This window comes from Artibeus jamaicensis, unplaced genomic scaffold (genome assembly GCF_021234435.1).
Source record: "Artibeus jamaicensis isolate MK-2021 breed Jamaican fruit bat unplaced genomic scaffold, CSHL_Jam_final contig_585, whole genome shotgun sequence".
In the NCBI taxonomy this organism is placed as follows: domain Eukaryota; kingdom Metazoa; phylum Chordata; class Mammalia; order Chiroptera; family Phyllostomidae; genus Artibeus; species Artibeus jamaicensis.
Window position 1 is genome coordinate 13,375,397 of NW_026521894.1, and position 22,786 is coordinate 13,398,182.

The 22,786-nt window shown below is 47.3% G+C and overlaps 1 protein-coding gene, 1 non-coding gene and 1 pseudogene across 2 annotated transcripts; 2 read left to right on the forward strand and 1 right to left on the reverse strand.

The window, feature by feature from the left end:
- Positions 1-1,748: 1,748 nt before the first annotated feature.
- Positions 1,749-13,694, reverse strand: GPR83 (G protein-coupled receptor 83). The gene is made up of 4 exons (XM_037140991.2): positions 13,211-13,694; positions 9,350-9,475; positions 7,007-7,140; positions 1,749-4,478 (listed from the first exon to the last, which is right to left on the reverse strand). The coding sequence occupies exons 1-4, from the start codon at positions 13,586-13,588 to the stop codon at positions 3,854-3,856; spliced, it is 1,263 nt and encodes a 420-aa protein (XP_036996886.2). The 5' UTR covers positions 13,589-13,694; the 3' UTR covers positions 1,749-3,853.
- Positions 5,042-5,161, forward strand: LOC119046068 (small nucleolar RNA SNORA61). Its single transcript, XR_005081903.2, has one exon. It is a non-coding gene; the product is annotated as a small nucleolar RNA SNORA61 (small nucleolar RNA).
- A 5,817-nt stretch (positions 13,695-19,511) lies between the features above and the next one.
- On the forward strand, positions 19,512-20,089 carry LOC119046062 (prefoldin subunit 3-like; annotated as a pseudogene).
- The last annotated feature ends 2,697 nt before the right edge of the window (positions 20,090-22,786 follow it).

Genomic DNA, 22,786 nt, shown 5'->3' on the forward strand with positions numbered 1-22,786 from the left:
GATGAGAAGTGTGAGGTTCTATATCTTCATCTCAAACCTAACAAAGGAGCTTCCCTGAGAGCTTGATATGTGTCCTCTGGGGCCTGGGGACACCGTGGACAGGTCTGATTGGCTCTAGAGGAGGCTAAGGAGATCCGATGACTAAACGCAATATGGTATCCTGGATGGTATCCTGCTAACATCAAGCACTCTGCCCCCACGAAGCAGCAGACAGCTTGTTCTCAGCAAGAGGCAACAAAACCTCAGAAAGGGACGGAACCCCAGGGCTTTCTCACATTAAACACCACTGTTGTTTTGTTTTGTTTTTCAAAGTGCATGTATCTTATTTACACCTTCCGTAACCACTCCTTGAAATGAGAGCGAGTGGTGGGGCGGAGGACGGGGGACAAGCACACAGAGATGCCAAAGCAAGATGCTGACAACATGATCCCACAGCAGCCAGCACATCTTCCACCACCTTCAAGCAACCTTCTAAGACAGTGCTTGCTCAAGACCTAACCTTCTCAGTTTCCCACCAGCCCACCAGCCCACTCTGGCACAGCTCCCATTACCCTGGAGCCCAGAGCCTACACAGTGGCTCACAGGCCCCGGAGGCACATCATGAGCAGCCTGGAGCACTGCAGGCTAGCTGAGGTCTGCCTGTGCTGTTGGAGGACCCAGAGGCCTGGGCTGGCTGAGCCAGCTGTACCATTTGCCTTGGCAGCCTGCCATGGGCAGGCAAGCAGGGCACCAGCAATCTGGGAGTCACTTAGGGCTTGTTCGGAAGTAGCTTCTCACCAGAACTGAGCTCACAAGGCAGCATGGGGTCCTGCCTGTATTAGAACCAAGGCCTCATTGGCCACAGAGCTGCAAGGGGTCAAGTACTTCCCAAAGGATGTAACTCAAGCACTGGCTTTTAGGGCAGTTAACAGGTTTTATATAAAAAGTGTCCCATAATCAAGGAAATTTATGAAACATTGGATTCGAAACATATTAAGATTCTTTTCTATATGTCCTATCAGAACCTAATCTCCAGGAAGTAGCACTTTGCCAATTTTGCTGTGTGTTTGTTAGCTGAGCCTCGGTTTCCTCATCTGCCGTGTAGAAATAATAATGTCCACCTTGGGGAATTGCCATAGATGAATGAGATCATGAGCTCACAAACATTCAGTACTGTATCTCACATAGTAGGTGTTTGCAAATCTCAGTTCCCTTCTCCTTCTCTGCTTTTAATTTTTCTTTCAAATTTTCTCTAAGGCTCGGTAAATGACCCCTATGTACAACCTTCTGTGAAATAACTTAAAATCACTTTCCTGGGTTGTAGATGGCATCAGGGTAATGATGTACACAACGAAGGCCCCTGCTCAGCTCATCTGGTGGGACAGAGGGACCCTGGGCCCAACGGGGCAGACATCCTGGTAAACACGGGAATGTGGTACACACCACACACTGCCAGTAGGAGACCCACTCTCGAGGCTTGAGTGGCAGCTCACCTCCTCCAGAGTCACCAAGGGACAGATGGAGCCCCAGTTAATACACAGCACATATTCCTAATCACGAGAGGGGACGTGGCAGCCAGCTCAGTGGAAGAAGCATCACACTGAGTCCGAGGTGTCCAGTTGGCTCTTGGCCATCTCAGTGTCTGCGCTGCCTCGGCTGTAACATGCAGGGGGTGGGCAGGGGCTCCCCAAGCTCGCTTCGTCTGACCTGCGTGGATCCCCCTGTCAGACGTCACTGACTGGGGCCTAATCACAATCTGAGAAGCACAGTCCACACACCCAAAATGACTTTATTGGGACTGCAGCAATTCACAATGAAGTACTCATTGCAGCACATCGGAAAGACTCAAGTTTGACAAAATTCACGTTCACAGATACAAATCACTTTTTGCTCTGAGGCATGTAGGGGACATGGGGAGGGGGCAGACAAGGTGCAGGTCGGAGATAGTCCTAATGGGTCTGCAGTGAGTGTCCTTCCCCAAAAACGCCTTCTCTGGGACTCGGCCGTGCTTCTAGATGCTCTCAGAGAGAGGGGGCAAAGTTAATTGACACTGTGGCTCTGCCGCCCACTCTCTTCCCAGTCCATAGTTTCCACGGCAGCATTAAGATGAGATTCTCAACACTACAGGGACAACAGGCACAGGCAAGCGAGCCATCTGGCCAGAAAAAGTGCATCTGGGGATCGCCACGGGCTCGGAAAGCTCTCTGCTCCATGAAAGTGACTTTTTTACCACTGTTCAGAAGGTGATTTCTCAAACTTTATATCCTGAACTTTGCAAACATCCTCATGAATAGAAGAGTATAACAAAACCTCATGGTTCATTCTAGGGAAGCAAGTGATAGGACCAAATTCAGCTTCCATTAGCCGTGAGATCTGAGTGAACCGTGAACAAAACCCCTTCTCCCCAAACCCCGGTTTTCCACTCAGCTCCGTATCCATGCTTTGCTCCCTGGATCTGGTGCTAGAAGGTAACCTAAAACCAGCAACAGTGGCAACTGTGAAGGGTTGGTGAATCAAGCTCTATTCTTCCTGACATGTCTCTCTTCTGCGTGGCGCAGTGAGTCACTCAGGACCAGAAGGCAGGTGATGAAAACGCTCAGTCTCTGGAATGAGATTTCTCTGGCAGGTTGAGTCCTTAAGGATTATCAGGATGCCACAGGTTTCTGTAAGTGACTTGTGACCTGCCAGGATGACGGGGACAATGAAGAAGCCTTATTATCAGACAACACAGAGAAATGGCCTGTGCACACAGCTTGGGGGGTGAGATGTCTAAACACAATGAGTTCCAGAGTGCCGAAGGCCTGCTCCCTCGTGCCCTGTGAAAGCAGGACAATGTTTCCCACCCCTTGCTCTGTGTGATTGCAGGAAAAAAGGACATACTCCTCTTGGATGAGTTTTGTTCCCCGGCTCATCACGATGGCTGCCATCTGAGAAGAGGTAATTCAGCCAGGCCCCTCACCACTGACTACAAGACGAAGGCGGTCTGTCCACTCCACGACAGTCTTCTCCCTGGGCTCCTCTCCTACCTCTTCTCGCTCTCCTGGTGGACACCGTTCCTGGGAGAGACACTCCAGAGTTCTCTGCTCTGCCCCTGTAGCTCTGCATGGGAAAGTGCAATTCATAATGAAATGAAAAGTGCACACGCAAAAGAAAACTTGCAAATAAATCCACAGCTAACAACTTGTCACAAGTGGTGGGAGAACAGGATGGTTTTTATTTTCTTCTTTGTGCTTTTCTGAATTTTCCAAAGTTTTAATAATCATTTTCCTTTTCTTGTTTGTTTGTTTTTAAAGAACCAAATTGGTCCTTTCTTGTCACATATCAGGACAAGCCACAACAGAATTACGATTCATCCTGGTCCGACGACTTCAGACAGTGAGGCGTAAAAACCTCCATGCTAGCTCTGGCTCCCTGACCTTGCTCTGGCCAATGAACCTTCTTCAAACACAGTTCTGTGCATCTGGGTCAGCCACACCCAAAGTATGAATCAGGGGTCCTTTAATGGATGCTCAGTGGCAGGGAGGGCGGCGAGGCAGCTGCCTGACTCAGCCTCCATCTGCGCTGAAGTTGTCCTGTTCTCTGGCTCAGTGAACCAGGCTGACATGCCTCATAATGTTTCTGAATTCATAACATTAAGGAATTCATAAACGTGTGTCTAGTTGGTAGGTGCCTTTTTGTTTTTACATCAAACGTGGCTTAGGAAGCTAAGCAGTTTCCTAAGAATTCAAGAGTCCTACAGCTTCTGCAGGAACTTGTTTCCAGCATGATGAAAGGCATGTATGAGAGAACAGGCTCTTTTCCAGGCCCTGCCCTCAGGCCCTTTCCCAGTCTCCACTGGAGACAGAGCCCTGCCCCTGCCTCTTCCCAACCGTCTCTAACTCATCACCACGACGGGTTCCTCGGATGAGAGGTAGGTCTTCCCCGACTGCAGTTGGGGGGAGGGCAGGAGGCTGTTGGCTACTGGAGACCTCCAGCCATTGCCTTTCTCAGTCCAAGCCACCCTGAAGGAAGGGACTGGGGAGGGTGGCTGCTCCTCCTGAGGCTTGGGCAGCCTCTGGCACATGCTCAGTAATGCCTTCAGCTCCACCCTGAAGTTCTCGTTAAGCCAGCAGTAGATGAAGGGGTTGTAGCAGGTGCTACTCATGGCAAACCAATGGAAGGTGAAGTAGAGGGCATTGTTGGTACGGATGACCTTGCTGGACAGGAGAAGAACATAGCAGTTGAGGGGGAACCAGCAGAGGGCAAAGAGGACCACCACCAGCATCAGCATCTTGATGGTCTTCTTCTTCTTGCGCCGCAGGGCCAGGTACTGCTCTGTGGTCACATCGCCAATCGTGTTGCACAGCCACAGCTTCTTGGCCACACGGGCATAGGCCACAGAGATGATGAAGAGGGGGAGGATGTAAAGCAGGACGAACGTGGCCAAGTCCAGGTACTTCCAGAAGAGGTCAGCGGGCTCAGGGAAGTCCGGCAGGCACAGGGAGCGGACGATGTCCTCGCTGGGGCCAGGGGACAGGGAGAGGGAGACACAGAGACAGAGAGAGAAGGAGGAGCTGCAATGAGTCTGGAAAGGCCTCGGCCCCGGAAGCACTAGCCTCCCTCTGCTGGGCTCCTGGTACATGCGTTCCAGCACTTTTGATGCTGCAGCCTAATTATCTGATTACATTTCTGGCTTTTCCACTAGGCTGGGAGTTCTATAAAGAGAAGGAATAGACCTGGATCTCTCTGTGTTCTCTTAACGTTGTATTACCCCTAGCCCATAATAGAGACCCAGAAAATATCTGTTCATTAAATGAATGCAACACTGTGTTCTTCATGTTAGAACTAACTCATCCTGGGAGCACAGCGTATTCAGGAATTCCCCGCTGGACCACCTATTCCCATTGTAGAGGGGAACTAAGGAATGGGCCAAAGCGCATCATGGGTCTTGATAATGGAAGTAGCAATACCGGAATAACATACTTATTTTCTATGCAACCTACTCAGTCCTCTTCAAGCTTTTTAGGAATCTTCATGTGGATTGGAAAACCCAGAGCTGGTGTGTTAAGAATATGAAGGTTATACCCTCCAGTTCCCTTTCCCATCGGATCTGAACACCGGTCTTGGTGGTTGTAAAAGGAGGGTAAGTAACACTGAAGCTGGCCTCACAGCTCTGTAGTGTGTGGGCTACTTTCAAACAAGGTTAAAAAAAAAGAATATGCAGGTTATGACCTGCTGAATGAGGAGGTGCAAGCCACCCACATGGGGCAGCGGGCAGCTCCCCAGGTCTCCAGGCTCCCATTTTGGGGAGCTGAAAAAACCCCGGGGTCATTTTAAAGGCACCATTGCAATACTTTCACACCAAGGAAGTAAAGTCACAGGATTCAGGACTTACAAATCCCAGAATAGGGGTGCGGTGAGCCAGGGGAAGGGCAGTCCTCCCTCCCAGGTCATCAGCCAGCAGGAGACAGAGAGCAGGGCAGTAAACACCTATTACAAGGTGGCAGAGGGAGCAGTCACTCATTTTTTGCAGGCTCACCTCTGGGGGGTCATTTTAAAAGGTGCTCCAGGAAAAGCAATGCAGGAGTTTGTGGTGGGATCCTCAGCTCCAGTCCTTATCCAAACATCCAGACTCCGAGTGAGAAGGTTCTCAGACTATAAAATACCTAGGCAGCACCTCAAACTGTCTGTTTTCTCATCACACCACGTGCCTGTTGCTCTTGCGATAGTGATGATGGCCATCACTAGCGAAAGAAAGACAGAACTCTCCTTGCTTTCAATAGTGGGGAAAAAAATAGCCCTTCATGTGTGATGGAGGGCGGATGGGGAGTCTGCGGGCTGGTGGGTTTGGGTGCATATTTCATCCCTGTATCCTAGAATTTGGGTGGGAGCCTTTGAGGTGAGTTGAAACCGGCCTTCAGAGTTTGTTCTTTTGACCCTCCTTGTGTCACAGGAGAGTGTGTGTTTGTTTCAAGGGGGGCAGCACGTGGCCACTGGGGGACACACAAGCAGTGCCCCCCAGACCCCCTCAGACCCGCTCTACCTGTCTAGAGTGCTAGGCCCAGAGCTCCTGCCTACCCTCCCCAAAATAGCTGGTACCTGTGACCTTCTTAGGTGCCTAGAGCTATCCTAGGGCTGCTGAAGACACTTCCCACAGATCCGCTAAGAGCCTGATGGCATTTGCCCGAGGCAGGCCTGGGAATGAACGCACAGCTGCCTCAAGGCCGGCAAACTCTGTCACCAGGGCTCCCTGAGGAGCGGGCTGCAGCTTCCTCCCAAATGGCACCTTCCTGAAGCTCTTCCACCTCCTCATCCTGCCTCCCCACTCCTGGAAGCACTTCCTTCAAAAATCCCAGGCACAACGGCCTTTCTTTATCTCAGGGTTTCTTTCTAAGGAACCTCATCTAAAACTACTATGTACTGACAAAAATCACTCCAAGCTCATTCATTCATTCAGTAAATATGGGTTCAGGGCTTGTTACGTGGGGACAGGTAAGTTAAGTGCTAGGGATACCAAGGTAGCAAAAGCAGAAACGGGGCCAGCTCTCCCCAACCTGACGATCCAGTGGGGGCACTCGCCTTGATAAACTAGCAGCACACACGAGTGCTTTGAAAGCAATTCTCCCTCTGTGAGAGTGTATGAGAAAGAAACCTGAATGGGAGGCAGGGGGAGGTGGAACATCCTGCCTCAGACACATAGATACATATTTTGTTTGTAGGTTGTGCAAGAGAATTTAAACAACACCACTTAGGCAAGGCCTGGTGATTTCAAAGCTCCGTCTCTGAGAGTATGTGCTCCCTGTGACAGACAGTAGCTAATCGATACTGCTTTGACCTTGAAGGCCAACAGGTCAGAGAATAAGAGGGAAGCTAAAGTTGGTAAGGAGGGAAGATGAGAAAAAGCAGAAAAAATGCAGAGAAGAGAAAGTGAGAGAGGCAGAGAGCGCAGCTCGTGCATCAGGCCCTGGCCACTCTGAGATGGAGGGCTCCACTCCCCTCTGCCAAAGTCCTCCGAGTCCCCAGGCTGCTCCCTACTAGTAGATCTCACCTGTACTTGAAGGTAAATAATTTCTGGCAGATAGCGTGTGGGAGTGAAAAGAAGGTAGCCAAGGTCCAGATGACTGCAATGCAGATGACACCTTTGGTGATGGAGATCCGGGGTTTTAACGGATGCATAATGACCTGGAAAACAAGCAAACTGCACCACTGGCTGAAGAAGTTTTGAATCAAATGAGAAATCCAGATGATGCGTCACAATAAAGCATGTAAGTTCTATTCATAAGGAAAAGCACCCATTAATTTATTAGTGAGCCCCTGAGCTACACCGCCCCGCAGCCCACCTCCAGGAGTGGGAAGGTGTCATTTGGACTCAGAGAGCCCAGGCGGTCCAAATGCCTCTTGAAGGTCCTATGTGGCAGGACCAGGGTGCAGTGAGGGGGTGACAAGGGACAAAGGATGGGGTCTGCTTTCAGGACACCCACAGCCCCACAGCAAGGCTGGCAGAGGACCAGCCTTGGCCAGCCTTCACCTCCAGATCTGATCTCATCTCCCCGGGATTCTAGACCCCTTAGGTTACAAAGGGCTCCAAGAAGGTCTGAGGGGATGGTCATAGAGGGGAGACTGATCATGGGGAGCTGCACTGACATTTACTGGGGGGTTCACAGCACTGCTTATGAAAGCCATTATTAAAATTGCAGGGGGCCCCAACTTTCCCAGGCATGTAATAAAGCCAGTGTTACAGGCTTCAGGCTGAAAAGCATCTTGGAATTGCTACTGTCTGCCAACTGATTGTTCTAAAAGTTTTTAAAAACTGGAATTTAACAGCATCCTCATGTTAAGATTAGAATCACTATGTCCTGAATAAGACAGTTTGGAACAGGTGAGTCCAGGGTCAAGGGCAGAGGTCACAGAGGTGGCTGCCGACACCTCAGGACCCCATCCCAAGACACACTGGACATTCTGCATGTGTCCTCCCAAATTTTTCTCCAGATTTTTTAAGGTTTTAGAGGAGGAAGTAACTAGGCTTTAGAAGCGGCCCAGCACCACTCTGGACTTTGCCATCTTTGCCCCTCACGTTCCTTTGCTGTTCAGGTTGCCAAAGGGAGTGGAAGCTTGGGTCAGAGGCCCCAGACACTGCTCAAAGACTCCGCTGGCTTTGGGACGGGGCCCCATGTTCCGGTACATGTCACAGCCACATGGTCGGTGTGGGCAAGACTCCCCCTGTTCCTCAGACCCACCTATACAAAGGTCAACTCCCAGTTAACTGCGTTACATGGGCAAGCACAGGCCAAGCAAAGGCAGTCCAGAGTCCTTCTCGCTGAATTAAGGGAGAAGGTTAAGAAAAGGCAGGAAACATTTGTATGCAAACATTTGCACCAAAGCATCTGCAATATAAATGTCAAAATGATGGCACTGCAGGGGTTTGCCAAGTCCAGTTCCTTATCAGACACATGAATGTCCTCTAAAACACTGCTATCAGACCTTGCGTGAACGTGACATAAACTCACTGCCTCCCCACGCAGCTCTGTGCACCTACAAACACTTGGTTTAGAAAACCCTCCCTCGTATTAAGCTGCATCTCTGAATCTGCATCTTGAACCCTCCTGTCTTTTGGTCCTTGTAGCACCTCTTAGAGCTGCTCCTCAGAACAAATTCTCTCTCTTTGTCCTGTGGCCCTTATGATATTAGCCTTGTAGGTGTCCTTGTGTCTTCTCAGTGCAGGGTGAACTAGTAATCAGGGCATAGGCTTGGAGCCCGACAGACCTCAGTCCTAACCCTAGCTTCAGCATTCGCCAGGCATGTGATCTTGTAAAGGTTCCGTATGCACTTTTCTGAGCCTCCATTCCTTGACTCAGCAGAGACCCAAGTATACAGCATGGGTTCGTTGAGTGACTTAGTGTAGAATGCCTGCCATTGAGCGGTCCTCTTCTGGGAAGGACACTCTCGGGTCCTCTTCAGCTCCCTTCACCACATCCCCTAGTGCGTGTCCGATGAGGCGGGCCTGTCCCACCCCAATGCCTGCTGATCAACCCGGTTGCCCTAGACAGTTTTCCTCCTCAACAGCTTGGGCAATGGAGTACCCATCTCTCACCAGGAGCCCTGTCTCCAACCTATAGGGATTTACCACGCTCTTTCCAGCTGTGATTTTCCAGGTTTGCCTATCTACCCATAAAGCATGTTCATTAATTTCTGAGATGCTAGCAATGAGGCCAATTTTTTGCAGCACCTAGCACAAAGAGATTAATATACCTAACCTAAGCACTCATACTGGTCAATGAGACAAATGCATTCATTGGAAAATAGGCTACAATACTGTCTTAAGGGCCCCACACCCCGCTGGACAACCAAGGCAGAGAGGGAAGGACAGGGTGCTGGGAGCAGGTACCCTCACCTGGTGGCGGTTCACGGCGATGGCTGTCAGCGTCAGTACTGAGACGTGCAGGGAGCAGTACTGGGCAAAGCGGCTGATGTGGCACATGCCCTTCCCGAACACCCATGTGCTGTTCACAAAGCGGACCTGGAAACAGGTCCACAGAGGTGAGGAGACAGACAGGCCTTGACCCTGACAACGCCCACCCCGACCCTGTGGTCTCTGTGGAACATGCCTGGGAGGCCTCTTCCAGCTCCGTCTTCCAGTCTTCACAGCTGAACTGAGGGTCACACATGACTTCTCTAGCATGACTCATTGATGATTATTCAATTCAACAAACTCTAATCATGTGGCTGGGTCCAGGCACCGTTAGGTTCCAGGAGAGCGTGGAAAAGACATGGGCTTTGGCTTCAGTTCCAAGGTCATGGCCCTAGTGAAGTCTGCCATCATCTCTCACCTGGATTGTTACCTCACCTCAGCTTTCCCTGCCCTCCAGTCTTGTCCCCTTGTAACTCGGCCTTCCTGCCAATGTATGTTTCTAGTTGTGTGACCTGGAGCAAGGGATGTCATCTCTGAACTTAATTTTCCTCATTTATAAACAAAATTACAGCTTAAAAATCTCTACCTTGTAGGCTTATGTAAGGATTAAGTGTTTTAAAAGTCTATAAAGGGTGGGACACAGGTTTGGCACACGGCTGGAAAGATATTATTAGAAATAAATAGTAACTATTTTTTTAAAGATTTTATTTATTTATCTTTAGAGGGGAAGGGAAGGAGAGAGGAAGAGAAATATCAATGTATGATTGCCTCTCGTGCCTCCCCTGCTGGGAACTGGCTTGCAACCCAGGTATGTGCCCTGACTGGGAATCGAACTGTGATCGTCTGTTCGTAGGCCCGAGCTTAATCCACTGAGCTACACCAGCCAGGGTAAATAGTAACTATTTTTAAGTTTAAAAAAACAAACCTGGCTGGTGTGGCTCAGTGGATTGAGCGCTGTCCTGCAAACCAAAGGGTCACAGGTTCATTTCCCAGTCAGGAACACGCCTGAGTTGTGGGCCAGGTCCCCCAGTAGGGGGTGCGTGGGAGGCAACCACACAATGATGTTCCTCTCTTTCTCCCTCCCTTCTCTCTCTAACAAATAAATAAATAAAATTTTCAAAAGAAATCAATAGTAGCTATTTTTATGGCAATAATAAATCAATTCTTGGCCCATATTAGTTCAGAATAATGGGGAAGACACACTGCAAATTCACAGCACAGCACATGGGCTATGCTCTCAAATGCTGGCGAAGCAGGCCTTGCAATACACTGTTTGGGAAGCAGGGCCAGAGGCCTGAAGATGTGTGGGCAGAGGCAGGGGCAGATGTGGGGTGGTGGGGGAGAAAGGGAAGGCAAGCCCCCAGGACAGTGTAAGGCTTTAGGGGCAGGTCCAGGCCCCGTCACACATCACCCGGGGCTCTTTGCTGGCTCAGTCATGCTTGAGCAGCTCCTGCGAGTAACGTCCCATGCCCAAGACACACAAGCACTGATTCTGATAAAGGAGCTTCCATTCTGGGCAAAAGAGGGTTCAAGTGCCTTGGATAAAAACCAGAAGGTATTTAATGCCCTACAGAAGGCTCAGGCAAAGGGCACTGGGGCCACCAGGCAGGGCGGGAGTGGACAGAGACAGAGAAATGATAGAAATAAATAGAGCATGTCAGCCCAACAGAAGGAACACTGTGTGGTTTACGGCAGAGTGTTTGCCACTTATACCTGTCACCTTGACCAATGCACTTAGGCCCCATGAGTCTCACTTTCCTCATCTATAAAATGGGGCTAACCCTCTTCACATGCTTGTTAGGAAATTCAAACAAGAGATGCCACATACAACGTAGTACAATAGTACCTAGTCCACAGCACTGCCAACTGTCATTATTATGACATGAGACATTTGAGATAAGCTTTAAAGGACATGTAGGATTTGCACATGTGGAAGATGTCCTGAAGTCAGGACATCTTATCCAGTGGAGAAGACTGGCTGAAGTTTTAGAAGACCCTCCTCTCGACACTTTCACTCTCCCTGCTTGCCAGCACCTTGGAAGCTCTGATTGGAGTTTGGAGTGGGACAGGTACATGGGTCAGGGTGAAGGCCACATTGCCTTGGATCAGCCCAGAAATGGTGCTTTCAGGACCTTGGCCTCCCCTCTCTCACAGAAGATCCCCCAGGGCAGGGGTTGCCAGCTCTTGGCTGCAGCCTGGCCTGGAGTCGGGGCCTCCCTCCCCACCCACACTCATGTCTGTTACATATCTAGCCGTGCATCCTGCTCTGGGCAGCAGCACAAGACCATGCCCTGGGGCCCTCCAGTTCCCAGCCCGGGTGGCCAGCCCAAACCCAGCATTGCAGATTGTCAGATCAGAAGCCAACCAGGAGTCAAGGGGAGTCAGAGATGCACGCTCTTGTGCTTCAAGGCAGCAGAGGGAGTGGGAGGGAGGGAGGCAAGGGTATTTGGAAGCCCCTTTGTCCTTGGCTAGTGCCTAGAGGATCCTGAGTGGCCAGGAATCCTTTAGATGTAGGCTGGAAGGAGGACAGGGAAAGGCCATGGTTCAGAGTAGCAGAAGCTTAACCTGGTCCAAGAGTGGTGACTTAGTGGACTTGAGTCAGGGGAAGTAATTCTCATTCTGGCTCAGTGAATTTTTAGTCAAGTGACCTTGGAAAAGGGATTGAATATCTCTGGACCTTAGTTTCCTCATCTGCAAAATGTGAATAATGTTTTCGAAGTGAGGACAAGAGAACGTAGTTTTAAAATGTGACAAAGACAGAATGACAATCAGATACAGAAAGATATGACGAGCTGCTACTTTAGTAATAACTCAAATTCTACGAACTGTTATTCTACATATTGAAAAAGCTCGTGCTACAGAAGCATAAGATTTAGCTGTCATCATCGCTGCTCAGTCAAAGCTCTCACAGTCTCAAATCATCCACGAGCACCCCACTCACAAGTCACAGAGGGACAAAAATGACACTACGAATGCCCAGCAGCCACAGCTCGGGGAGGAGGCTCGCCCACCAGCGGTGCGCAGATGCCCAAGGCCAGCTCCAGCTCTGGGGCCCAATCCCCTCCCCGGCACACACTTCACGCACAGCAACACTGGCAAAGCACAGAGGAGAAATGTAAAGAAGCGGTCTAGGAAAATGCATGTAAGGTTCCACCAACAACTAGCAATCGTTTGCTATTTCAGCTGTGGCGGAAAGCAGCATCCCGGAGGGGGGTGTATCTAATGGACTGCACTCTGGTGAAGGAGGGGTAGGTAACCTAACCAACTCGGCTGACATTTCAAGAGGATCTGATTTACTGCTCAATTATCAAACAAGCTCATGCACAGTGACATTAAAATTAAACAGGGAATGATCATTCATTCACAACTGGCTGCAGATACTCAAATCATTATCCCAATGTCACCAGCTGCAGAAGCTCTGGCTTAGAAGGTAGGAGAGAGGGAGGAGCAGGGGGAGGAGGAGAGGGAGGAGGAGAGAGAGGGGGAACACACCGGACAAGAAAGGTCAGAGAGAAAGAAAGGGAGAGAGGTACAGAGAGAAACAAAGACAGGCAAACAGAGGCACAGGGAGGAAAAAAGGTGAAGACACAGAGAGACACGAAAGAGAGACAACGAGAGACGGACTGACAGACAGAAAAACGGGAGTTGGGAAATCAGAGATGAGAGGGCTCGAGAGAAAAGAGACCAAGGGAGATCAAGACAGGAAGCCAGGGGGAGAGGGAGAGGGCGCCGAGGAGGGAAGTAGTGGCGGCCCGGGGGAGGGCGGGCAACCGGAGACGGAGCCAGAGAAAGAACTGAGAGCCAAGGCGCGAGAGCGCGGAGCCGGCCCAGCCCCGGCCTTACCAAAGTGAAGGGCGTGTTTAGGAGGGTGATCATCAGGTCGGCGACGGCCAGGTTGACGATGAAGAGGCTAGTGGCAGAGTGCATTCGCTGGTTCTTGAAGATGACATGACAGACCAGGACGTTGCCAAAGAGCGAGAAGATGATGATGAAGGAGTAAGCCACGATGAGCAGGGCTTTCACCACGGGGTTCTGGGACTCGGCCCCGTAGCGCCGCTGGCCCACAAAGTTTTGCCAGTCGGAAAAGGTGTAGTTGTTCCAGAAGTGCGAGGCATTGGGTGCGGCCAAGGTTGCAGCCAGGCCCAGGTTGCCCGCCTGGCCCTCGGAGAGCTCTGTGGCTCCCGCCAAGGGGAGAAGGAGCAGCGCCCAGGGAGGGACCATTGTGCAGGAGTCACTGCGCCCCGGGGTGTGCCTTCCGGGTGTCCCCGCCTGGCTGAGGACGCGCGTGGGGCTGTCGGGTGAGGGACCCTGGGCCTCTCAGCGCCTGGGGGGCGCCCTCTCGCTGCCGGCCTCCAGCCCAGAATCCGCACGCTCGGGCTGGTGCCGCACTTTTATGTCCCTGCGCCTCCGCGGATTGGGCAGCGCGGAGCCTCTGGCGACGACAGTGACGCGCTCCTGCTCCGCGAGCTCCGCGGCTGCTCCCCCACCCCCAGCGGGCTCCCGCTCGAACCCTAAAACTCCGGCAGAATGTCCAAGCCAGGTTCCCCAAAGTGCACTCATCTGCTCGGGTTCTGCTTAAGCCTCGTTCTTGTAAAGGGAGCAGGCGGGAGCTGTCCTGGGGGCAAGTTGGGGTGGTTTGGGGCACAAGGCAAAGATCGTGTCTGCCCACCCCGGGCATCCTGTTCGGCGACAAAGAAAAACTCCACTGGTTTGCGTCTGAGCTTCAGCCCTGGCACGTTCCGTGCCGAGGTGGGTCCCTGAGTCCTGGCGGCTCTGGGTTCATTCTTCCTCCAAGACACTTCAGTGACCAGACTTCGGCCGTGCTGAGGAGCTTAAGCTGTGTTTCCTCCCACGCAGACTTAATGTGGGAAGCTGTTTTTCAAGGAAACTCTACAAAGCAGGAAACTCTTTTGACAGGTTGCAAGCATCCAAAGAGAAAGGTAGCCAGGTGCCCACTTCTTCACTAATGGTCAGTTCTCTGCCATAGAAGTTTTTGAAGATGCAGTCAGGGATATCACCCATGGGGGGGTTTGTTGTTGTTCCCCACCTACTTTTCCAGGAAACCTTGATGTCTTACCTGTCTTCACTCCCAGTGTGAGGTCTCTGCCAGTCACCCCCGTCCCACCACTCACCTACCTCATCCTGAGGGATCGGGGTCAAACCCAGCTTTCTCACTTCCTACCTGGAAAATTATGCAACTTTACTGGCCCTGGAGAAGGCCAGTATATGTGGGGTTTTCAGAGACCCCTGTATGGATCCCCACACTACCTTGCACTCTGGTACTAGGGTGCAGTTGTTGGTTAACTATTTATAAACACCCCTGGTAGACTCTTTCTATTGTCATTTTACCCAACTGAGCAGTGCCACTGGGTGGGGACTCCATCAAATGATTCAAGCCTGTGTGTCCACTTGGCCCAGGGAAAGCCTGCACCTTTGTCCCACCTAAACCCAAGAGTATGGTCCCCTCCCACCAAACTCCTCTTTTCCCACTGGGCCATGAGGGGAAGCCCAGCCATCTCTCACTTTGCAACTTTTCCAGAAAAGTTAAACATCAGCTTTTGTACCCCCTCAAACTGCAGGGACACAGGTCAAGTTGTCCTATTCCTGAGTCATTAGAAAATGGTTTGATTAAGTGTTACCATAGTAAAATACAAGGTGTACTTATCCATGTATGAGGGAGTCAGGAAAGTCTTTCCAGAGGAAGTGACACTTCAGCCCAGTCCTGAGGGACCAGCGAGAGATTGTTAGGTCATGGAGGAGGAGCCAGAGGGAGGAAGATGGAGTACCCTGACAGGAAGGAACCGTGGTACCTGCAAAGACACGGAGTGACTGTGAATACGACACATTCACCAACTGTGGGAGGATAAAGAAGGTAGCGTGTCCTGCAAGGAGATGAATGGAGAGAGGTCCAGAAAGGGATGTGGGGGCCTGAACAAGGAGGGCCCCACAAGAATTTGAACGATTTGCAGAGGGCAATGGGAATCCACAGAAGGGCTGTAAGTAGAGACCAACAAGATAGATTTGCATTTTAGAAAAAAACACTGCAGCAGTTTAAAGGATAGAGGAGCAGGGATTAGGCAGGAAGCTGGAAGCCTGAGTAACCCAGGCAAGTAGGTGAGACCTAAATCAAGGTGCCAGGAAGGGAGGAGCAAGGTGGACAGAGATCAAAGGAAGGAGTCAAGATGATTGCTGAGTTCAGTCTGAAGTCAAACATGAAAAATATGAAAGATCTTCCTTTGACCTCAACTCCTCCTAGAGGTTTGAGCCTTTCTTCTTTATTTTATCTGCAAGTTCAAAGAAGTCCACCCTTGTCTCATTCTTCACTTCACATTCACTCTTTAACCACCTATGTTTGGGGGAAGAGGACGGCAAGCAGAAGTCCCCCACTTCTGCTGGTGGACCTGGCAGGTGCCATGGAATTATGCGGTTAGGAACAGGAATTATGTGACTGATCGCAGAAGGGACAGGGGTGCCAGGCAGATGAAATAATAGGTATTTATCTACAGGCAATAAACCAAGAAATGCTGTAAACACATAACGCAAGAGCTTGGGTAGATTTGATGGTTCATTAAGATGACTTAGCAACATCTGGGGAAGGCAAGGCTAGAATGTAACGGTAATTTAGAAAACAAAATCCTCATTGCTTGAATTGTGCCCCGTGTTAGAAAGAATGTATTGGCAGAAGAGGGCTACTCAGCATCAAGCACAGAGAAAAAAAAATCCAAGGTAAGTAAGCATAATGTGGACCACTTAAATAATGATTTAGCTTTGATTCCTTGCTTAATCATTGTAGGTACCCATCTTGCAGGTGTGAGGGCCAGGTGCCAGTAACTTCCTCTCTGAAAGAAGAGGTACCATATTCTGATTCTTGGCTTTCCGCATAAGCAAATCCCGGGACAAAGATTCTAACACAAGGGTTTATTTGGAGGGGAAGGCAAGTCCTAGTAGGAGATTGGAAAAGTGAGACAAGGAAGGGAAGAAGAACTGAGTGAACGAAGGAGGGAAGTGTTCCGACAGGCCAGCTGCCTCTGTGGGTGACTGGAGCTTAACCCTGCTGGGGACACCAGTGTAAAGTATACACATCAGCTCTCTAAACCAAGTGAAGGAGCTGAGATAGCTACACACCAACTCCTGTCAATCACTGGTAGAAGGCTGCCCCGCCCACTCCCAGGTATGATAAATTCTCCTACACTCCTAGGTTAGTACGTAGACAGCTTAAATGGACTCCAGAGAAAAGAGAAGGCACTCAGGCACATAAATACTGGTGCTGGCCGTTGGAAGGTGGACCGCAGTGCAGAATAGTTAGAACATACTGAGGATGACCAGAGTCTACAATCACTTCCTCTTCCTCTTTCCCAAGCATTCATCTGCTCTCTGCTCACCCTACTTCCCATGAGTTCCCAGCCCAGCTCACTGTCCCCAACCTAACCTGAACTGCTAGGACAACCCAGTACTCCATAAACAAGAACATCCCCCACTGCCACCATCAACCCCACACAAAGTCTAAATTACTAAAACAAGTTTCTTCCTCAGAGGCTTCATTGGTCTTGCAACATTACCGTTGCTGTTACTAAGGAGATTTGGAAAGGCACAAAAGCCGCTCTCACAGAATGAAGCAGCTCCTTCTTTTGTGCCTTCTGAATAAAACCAAGGACACTGTGTGGAGTCAGTGTGTGCCAAATAGTAATTGTGCATATTTCTGTCTTTAATAATAGTCACACATATTGAACATACCAGAGAACAGAGAGATTAGTGTTCAACTCACATGAACTTGAAACAAAAGAAGAAAAATAATAAATCGCTTCACAAATATTATAAAGAAAACGAGAAGGACTGTAAAAGAATAATATCACACAGAGGCCTTAGAAAGAGGTGTTTCCGACAGCTTCACCATATCAACATTCCAGGCACCACAAGCAATTGCTAATTTGACACCAATGTTGTTTCCTGAAAAGTTAAAACCTCGGCATCCACTACAATTCTTCTCTGGTGTCAATCACAGTGGCAGACAGAGGACAAAAAGGAGCAATTAGCACCATGCCAGGCACTCAACAGCCACTCAGAGTTTGTGTTAATGGCAAAAGTAAGTCATCATACTGACTTTACAAATGAACAGAGTAGGCCTGAGCCATAAAGCATGGCTGAAGATATTCCCAAATGCAACAAAGACACAAAGTTTTTGTGCAGTATGGGCAGGTGATGCTAGGAACTGGTTTCCAAATGTCAGGATACTGGACCCATTAGGTAAAAAAGATATAGTTAGGAGAAGTGAAAGGAAGTATGCCCAAGCTCCATCTTACAGTTTGTGGCTTCAGAGTTTTTTGTAATTTGCTTGAACTTACTCTGCACTTTACATTGAAAGTTTTATAAATGGAGGCATGGCTCTTGGACCAAGTCATTAACAGCCCACTTAACACATAACGTGGATAAATGGTAGCATAAGTTGTACCACGGAACTGCTAGTTTAGTGTTGGTGCTCTGAGATGCTGTTCTCCATTATCTGCTCCTCTTAAATTAAATGTCCCCCTGGATGAGCTCAGCCACCTCCACTGGTTGAACCGTCACTCACCAATGACTCCAAGGTCTGTATCTCTACTTACCACTTTTGTTGAAAGCTCCAAATCAATATTATATATCCAACTGTTGAATGAACATTTTCACCTGGAATATCCCCGCACACTTAAAATTCAGTAAGCTCCAAACTAAACGCATTATATCCCGCTCTTCCTCACTTTCTTATACTTGCTCCTTTTTTTGTTCTCTTGTTCACCATGGTTAAAATCTTGGGATCATCCCACAGCCCACCAATGTCATTATGTATTTGAAGACACTCTAGAACTGTCCCGAACCATCCTTTCCCCCACCCCCAGGGTCAGAAAAACTGTCCTTCATTCTTTAGGACCCAGCTCAAGTGTTGTGAGGACTTCTCGTCCCCTTGACTAACTACCACAACCTCCGAACAAGTGGGGTCAGTGTCCCCAAATCTACTCATTGAAAAGTGCTTCCGTAACATGTGATTGTTCTCTGGTGTTCAATGTTGTACAGTATTTGTGAGTTATCTTTAGTGTTACCCACTGAACTGCCAGCTCTTCCAGGCCAGGAAAGCTCTGACACCTCCTGTTACCCCCCCCCAGAGACTCACAGAGTCGTCATACGAGGGAGATGGCAGTATCGTGGCAGAGACCGCACACCTGGATTCGGACAACCTGCGATGTAAGTCTCATTCAGAATACTCCATTTTCTCTCGAGTGGGATCCTGAGATATATCTAAATTTTAATCATTTAAAATTATATAAACTTCCATCTTCTAAATTCAATGTAAAACCTACTTTATGTGAAAATTGTATTTTCTGACTCTGTTCCTCATTAAACGCTTAAAATGAGAATTTTTTCATGAGTTCTCTCAGGGGACAAAGAGAAAATGATATAGATCCTCTGATGGGTAGAACCATGAAATTAGTGTTTCAAGGAGATTTTCTGAAACCCTCTAGGTTGAGTCATAATTCTTAGCAACAGTTCTAATTCTATATTCTTAATTGCTATTGGGCTATTTTTCTTCTCCTTTATTTCTGCTGTGTGCCTTGTTTTAAATCAGATCCCCAGAAAGAGGATAATTAAGCATGATATTTAAGCTACTTCATTAATACTGCATCTTATTGAAGCAGGAACCATTAATGTTTTTCTTTAACAATGATAAGTGGAAATTTTGTTAAAAATTATTTCTAGAGAGCATCACTGGATCTGCAACCCATTTGCATAGGATGTAAGCCATAGCTATCATCAATCTTTTACTGTTTTGAAAAACGCTTTAATATGTTTTTTTTTTTAATTACCACTTGAGGCCATTAGTTTTAAGCACCAAAAAAGACAAGCTGTCTATTCTCATGTTAATTTTATGGTGCTTCTATGTTATAAAGTTCATGCTCTGATAAAAACAAATTCTAGCAATTACAGCTGGGATTTCAGTTTGCAGGCAATGGAACAGAGGAAGTCTGTGGTGTTTGAAATATGGTGATCATATCTCTCTGAGGAAAAAACTACACAATGAGATAACAAGCAGGATCCGAAGGTAAAAGTCAGATCTTGACCAACCAGACTATTCAAAAAATATATCACTAAGGAGTCATACCCTGGCTTCTCCAGCATGGCAGCCACGAAAGATGGTTGTGGCTCAGAGGTGGCTGCAGAGACCCCATGGCTAGTTCTAGGGATTCCTAAGGCCGCATTTGTGGAAGATGTGAGTTCCTTTATGATATAGCCCGGGAGTGAGACTGTGGATATAGTACTAAAGAAGCTGCAGGAGCAGTATCAGAGTATAAATTTATGGAACTCAACCTTGCTCAAAAGAAAAGGAGGCTAAAAGGTCGGATTCATAAAATTAGGCTGACTTTAGAAATTCTAAAATACATGTGGAAGACGAGTCCGCCAATTCACCGGAGTCCAGATTCTTAATGGCAGGTAGCCTGTATTGCACAGCTTCAGCTCCTCCTACTGATAAAGTGTGTCTGTGGTTGGGGGCTAATGCAGTGCTTGAATAGGATATTGATGAAGCTCGGGCGTTGTTGGAAAAGAATTTATCGACTGCCACAAAGACTCTTGATTCTCTTGAGGAAGACCTTGACTTTTGGGGGGATCATTTTACTACCACCGAAGTCATTATGGCCAGGTTTATAGTTGGGACAGAGAGGAAACAAAGATGATTCTACCAAGAACAAAGCATAATACAAGCAAGTGAAAATGTAGTTAGGTTTTCCAATCATGTTCTTTTAAATACTCCAAAGTTTATCCTTAAAGGTGGATAAAATTTTTAATGATTTTTTAAAAGTTTTAATGCTTTTTGACAGTAAGAATGATAATTAAAACCTTTTAAAAAGATAAATACCTTTTAATTTATTTATAAAAACAAAATTAGTTTCAAATACTTCATGGAATTAGCAGTATTATTTTTCTCATTTCCAACAAAGTAAGTGCTGCTTTAGACATTTTTTTTTCGTTTGTTTGTCAGAACAAAAGTCTTAGCTGAAACAGCTAAAGACTGACGTGCGCTAGGAAGGGTGAACTCTGGACACTTTAGTAGTTTGCTTTTTTGGTATTGGCTGATGTTACTCTCCTTTCACGTCATGTGGTTAAGCCAGTTTAAAGTCAGTTCAATATTTGCAGATTTGTTTTCTTTAATACATGTGGGGCTTTACGGTCCTCTGATACAGTTATTTGTCTCAGGTAAATGGAGTTTCATGAATTATTGCATAGCCAATAACTATTTATTATAATATTCTGTACTTTTCAAGAAATGGTCATCTGCCTTTCCAAACCTTAAGAGGGCTATTAAGACAATACGTCTCCCTACCAGCTGCAAGTACAGAGTGTCTTTGCAATGCCAGCATAAGGGACATTTCAGCTAACAGGAGAGGAGAAAATTACTCACAATTCTTGACTAAGGTGAATTTGTATTTCTTAGTAGTTCTCTAAAGCAGCTGAAGAGAAATATTAAGATACATGTAAATCTGCAATGGTTGAAAAGACTTGTGCGCGTTTTTTGGTGTGTTTTTTTTTCACAATAAAACCTCATGGGAATAGTGAAAAATCCCTATGGAAAGCTGTCAGTACAGTAGCTACTAGTGGGTGATAGAGTTTGGTAAAAACACAAATGTATTATTACATCTCCATGTAGTAAAAAGTATACTTACACAATGTTTTGTACTTGCATTTCATAATATTAAAACAGCGGAGTTAAAACTGGAAAAAATACCATTAAGGATATCATAAAAACCTGAAATTGGGGGCAAAGTAATAAAATCTAACTGTGTGAGAAAAACGACTGCACCATTTATAGTATACCTACAAATTTAATAGCTAAATAAAAGATCTCAGCAGCCAGTAACGTCTGGCAAGGCTGTGGCCCCCCGCCTGGGCCCGACGGTTCCTCCTGAGCTGCCCTGCGCCGCAGCCTTTCCCATTCCACGCCACCTAACCACGACTGACATCAGCCTCTCCCATCAGACGGAGCTCCCTGGAGTACAGACAGTCTGCTCTCTTCATCTGTTAAATCAAGCCTAGCATGGTGCCTGGCACAGAGCGGGCTCTTGCTAAATATTTAATGCATGTAAACTTAATTACTAAAGCCTTTTTAAGACAAAAATTCCAAAGCACTCAGAACTAAAACAGCTATTAATTTCCCATCACTCCTTGACAACGAAAATATCTCCGATAAACGCACCTGGCTGCATCCTGCAGTAAGAGCATAGGGTATAAATTTACGAAGCCAGCAGTTCCATTTCCTCTCTGCCAATAATCTCCCAGTATACAATAAAAAATTGTCATCCAGGTTATATCAGCTCAGTCGGCTGATCAGAACAGTGACCCACCTCTGACAGCAACTATATAATAAGGGACCTGTTACAGGTAAAGATGGACTGTAAGCCACTTTTTTCCCTAAGTATAAATAGTATTTGTAAAATAACACAAAAGATCAAAATAATAAAAATCCTCACAATCCTATTAACATTTTAGTGTGTTTCCTTTAAATCTTTTCACATAATTTAAATGAGCTGTTATCAGTTTTGTGTCCTGCTTACATTATTCTCAGAGCATTTGTCCATGTTACTAAATTTTTCTCCAAAGTTTCCATGAAACTTTTCCTAAAAGTTTCAGCTTGATGGCTGCAGATTTTTGTCTCATGGAATACCGCAGCACAGCATATTTTTCACTACAATAAATGCTTAATAAAATCATATTTTTACATAAATATTTTTAGAGTTCTATATGGAAATATAGTATAATAAACTCATATGTACCCATTCTCCAGCTCCAATCCATTTTCGCTCCCCTGGCCTGGGTTATTTTGAAGCAAATTTCAGACACTGTATAATTGTATCATTTAACTTGATAGTAATATAGAGTACATCATGTATGTGATATAGAGTATATTACATATACTGTATTTCTTAACCAAATATTCAGTCAGTTGTAGAGAAATCTTTGAACACATTTCTGATTCTCTCCCTAGGGCAGAGTCTAAAAACAGAATTCCAGGTAAATGAGATGAAAATGTTTTAGGGCTCATGATAATTTTGCCAGATTGCTTGCAAAAAGGATGTATCTATCCATACTGCCCCCCACAACATGAAAGCACCTCTCTCACTGCACTCTATACCATGCCTAGTCATTGATTTGATTTTTTGAACTACATTATAAAAGGCTCCTTTCCATCATTTTTGAGGTTTACAACTCATCACCCAGAAGCTAATGGTGAGATATTTGAGGAGTCAGTCGGAGCCGGAGCCGGGCTTCAGTCCCCAGCCAGGAGAGCCATGTGACTCATGCTGGTCAGTTTCGGAGCATCTGCTTTCTAATTCAGTAAAGATACTTACTGCATAGGATTTTGTGGTAGTTAAAATATAATAATGTCTATGAAGGGCT

Bases quoted from the DNA above. Each gene is read 5' to 3' on its own strand.
- GPR83 (XM_037140991.2), bottom strand. From the start codon at position 13,588: ATGGTCCCTCCCTGGGCGCTGCTCCTTCTCCCCTTGGCGGGAGCCACA. The intron at 9,476-13,210 runs GTAAGGCCGGGG...ACCTGTTTCCAG, and splicing joins TAAACACGCCCTTCACTTTG to GTCCGCTTTGTGAACAGCAC. The intron at 4,479-7,006 runs GTGAGATCTACT...CCCTGGCCCCAG, and splicing joins TTATTTACCTTCAAGTACAG to CGAGGACATCGTCCGCTCCC.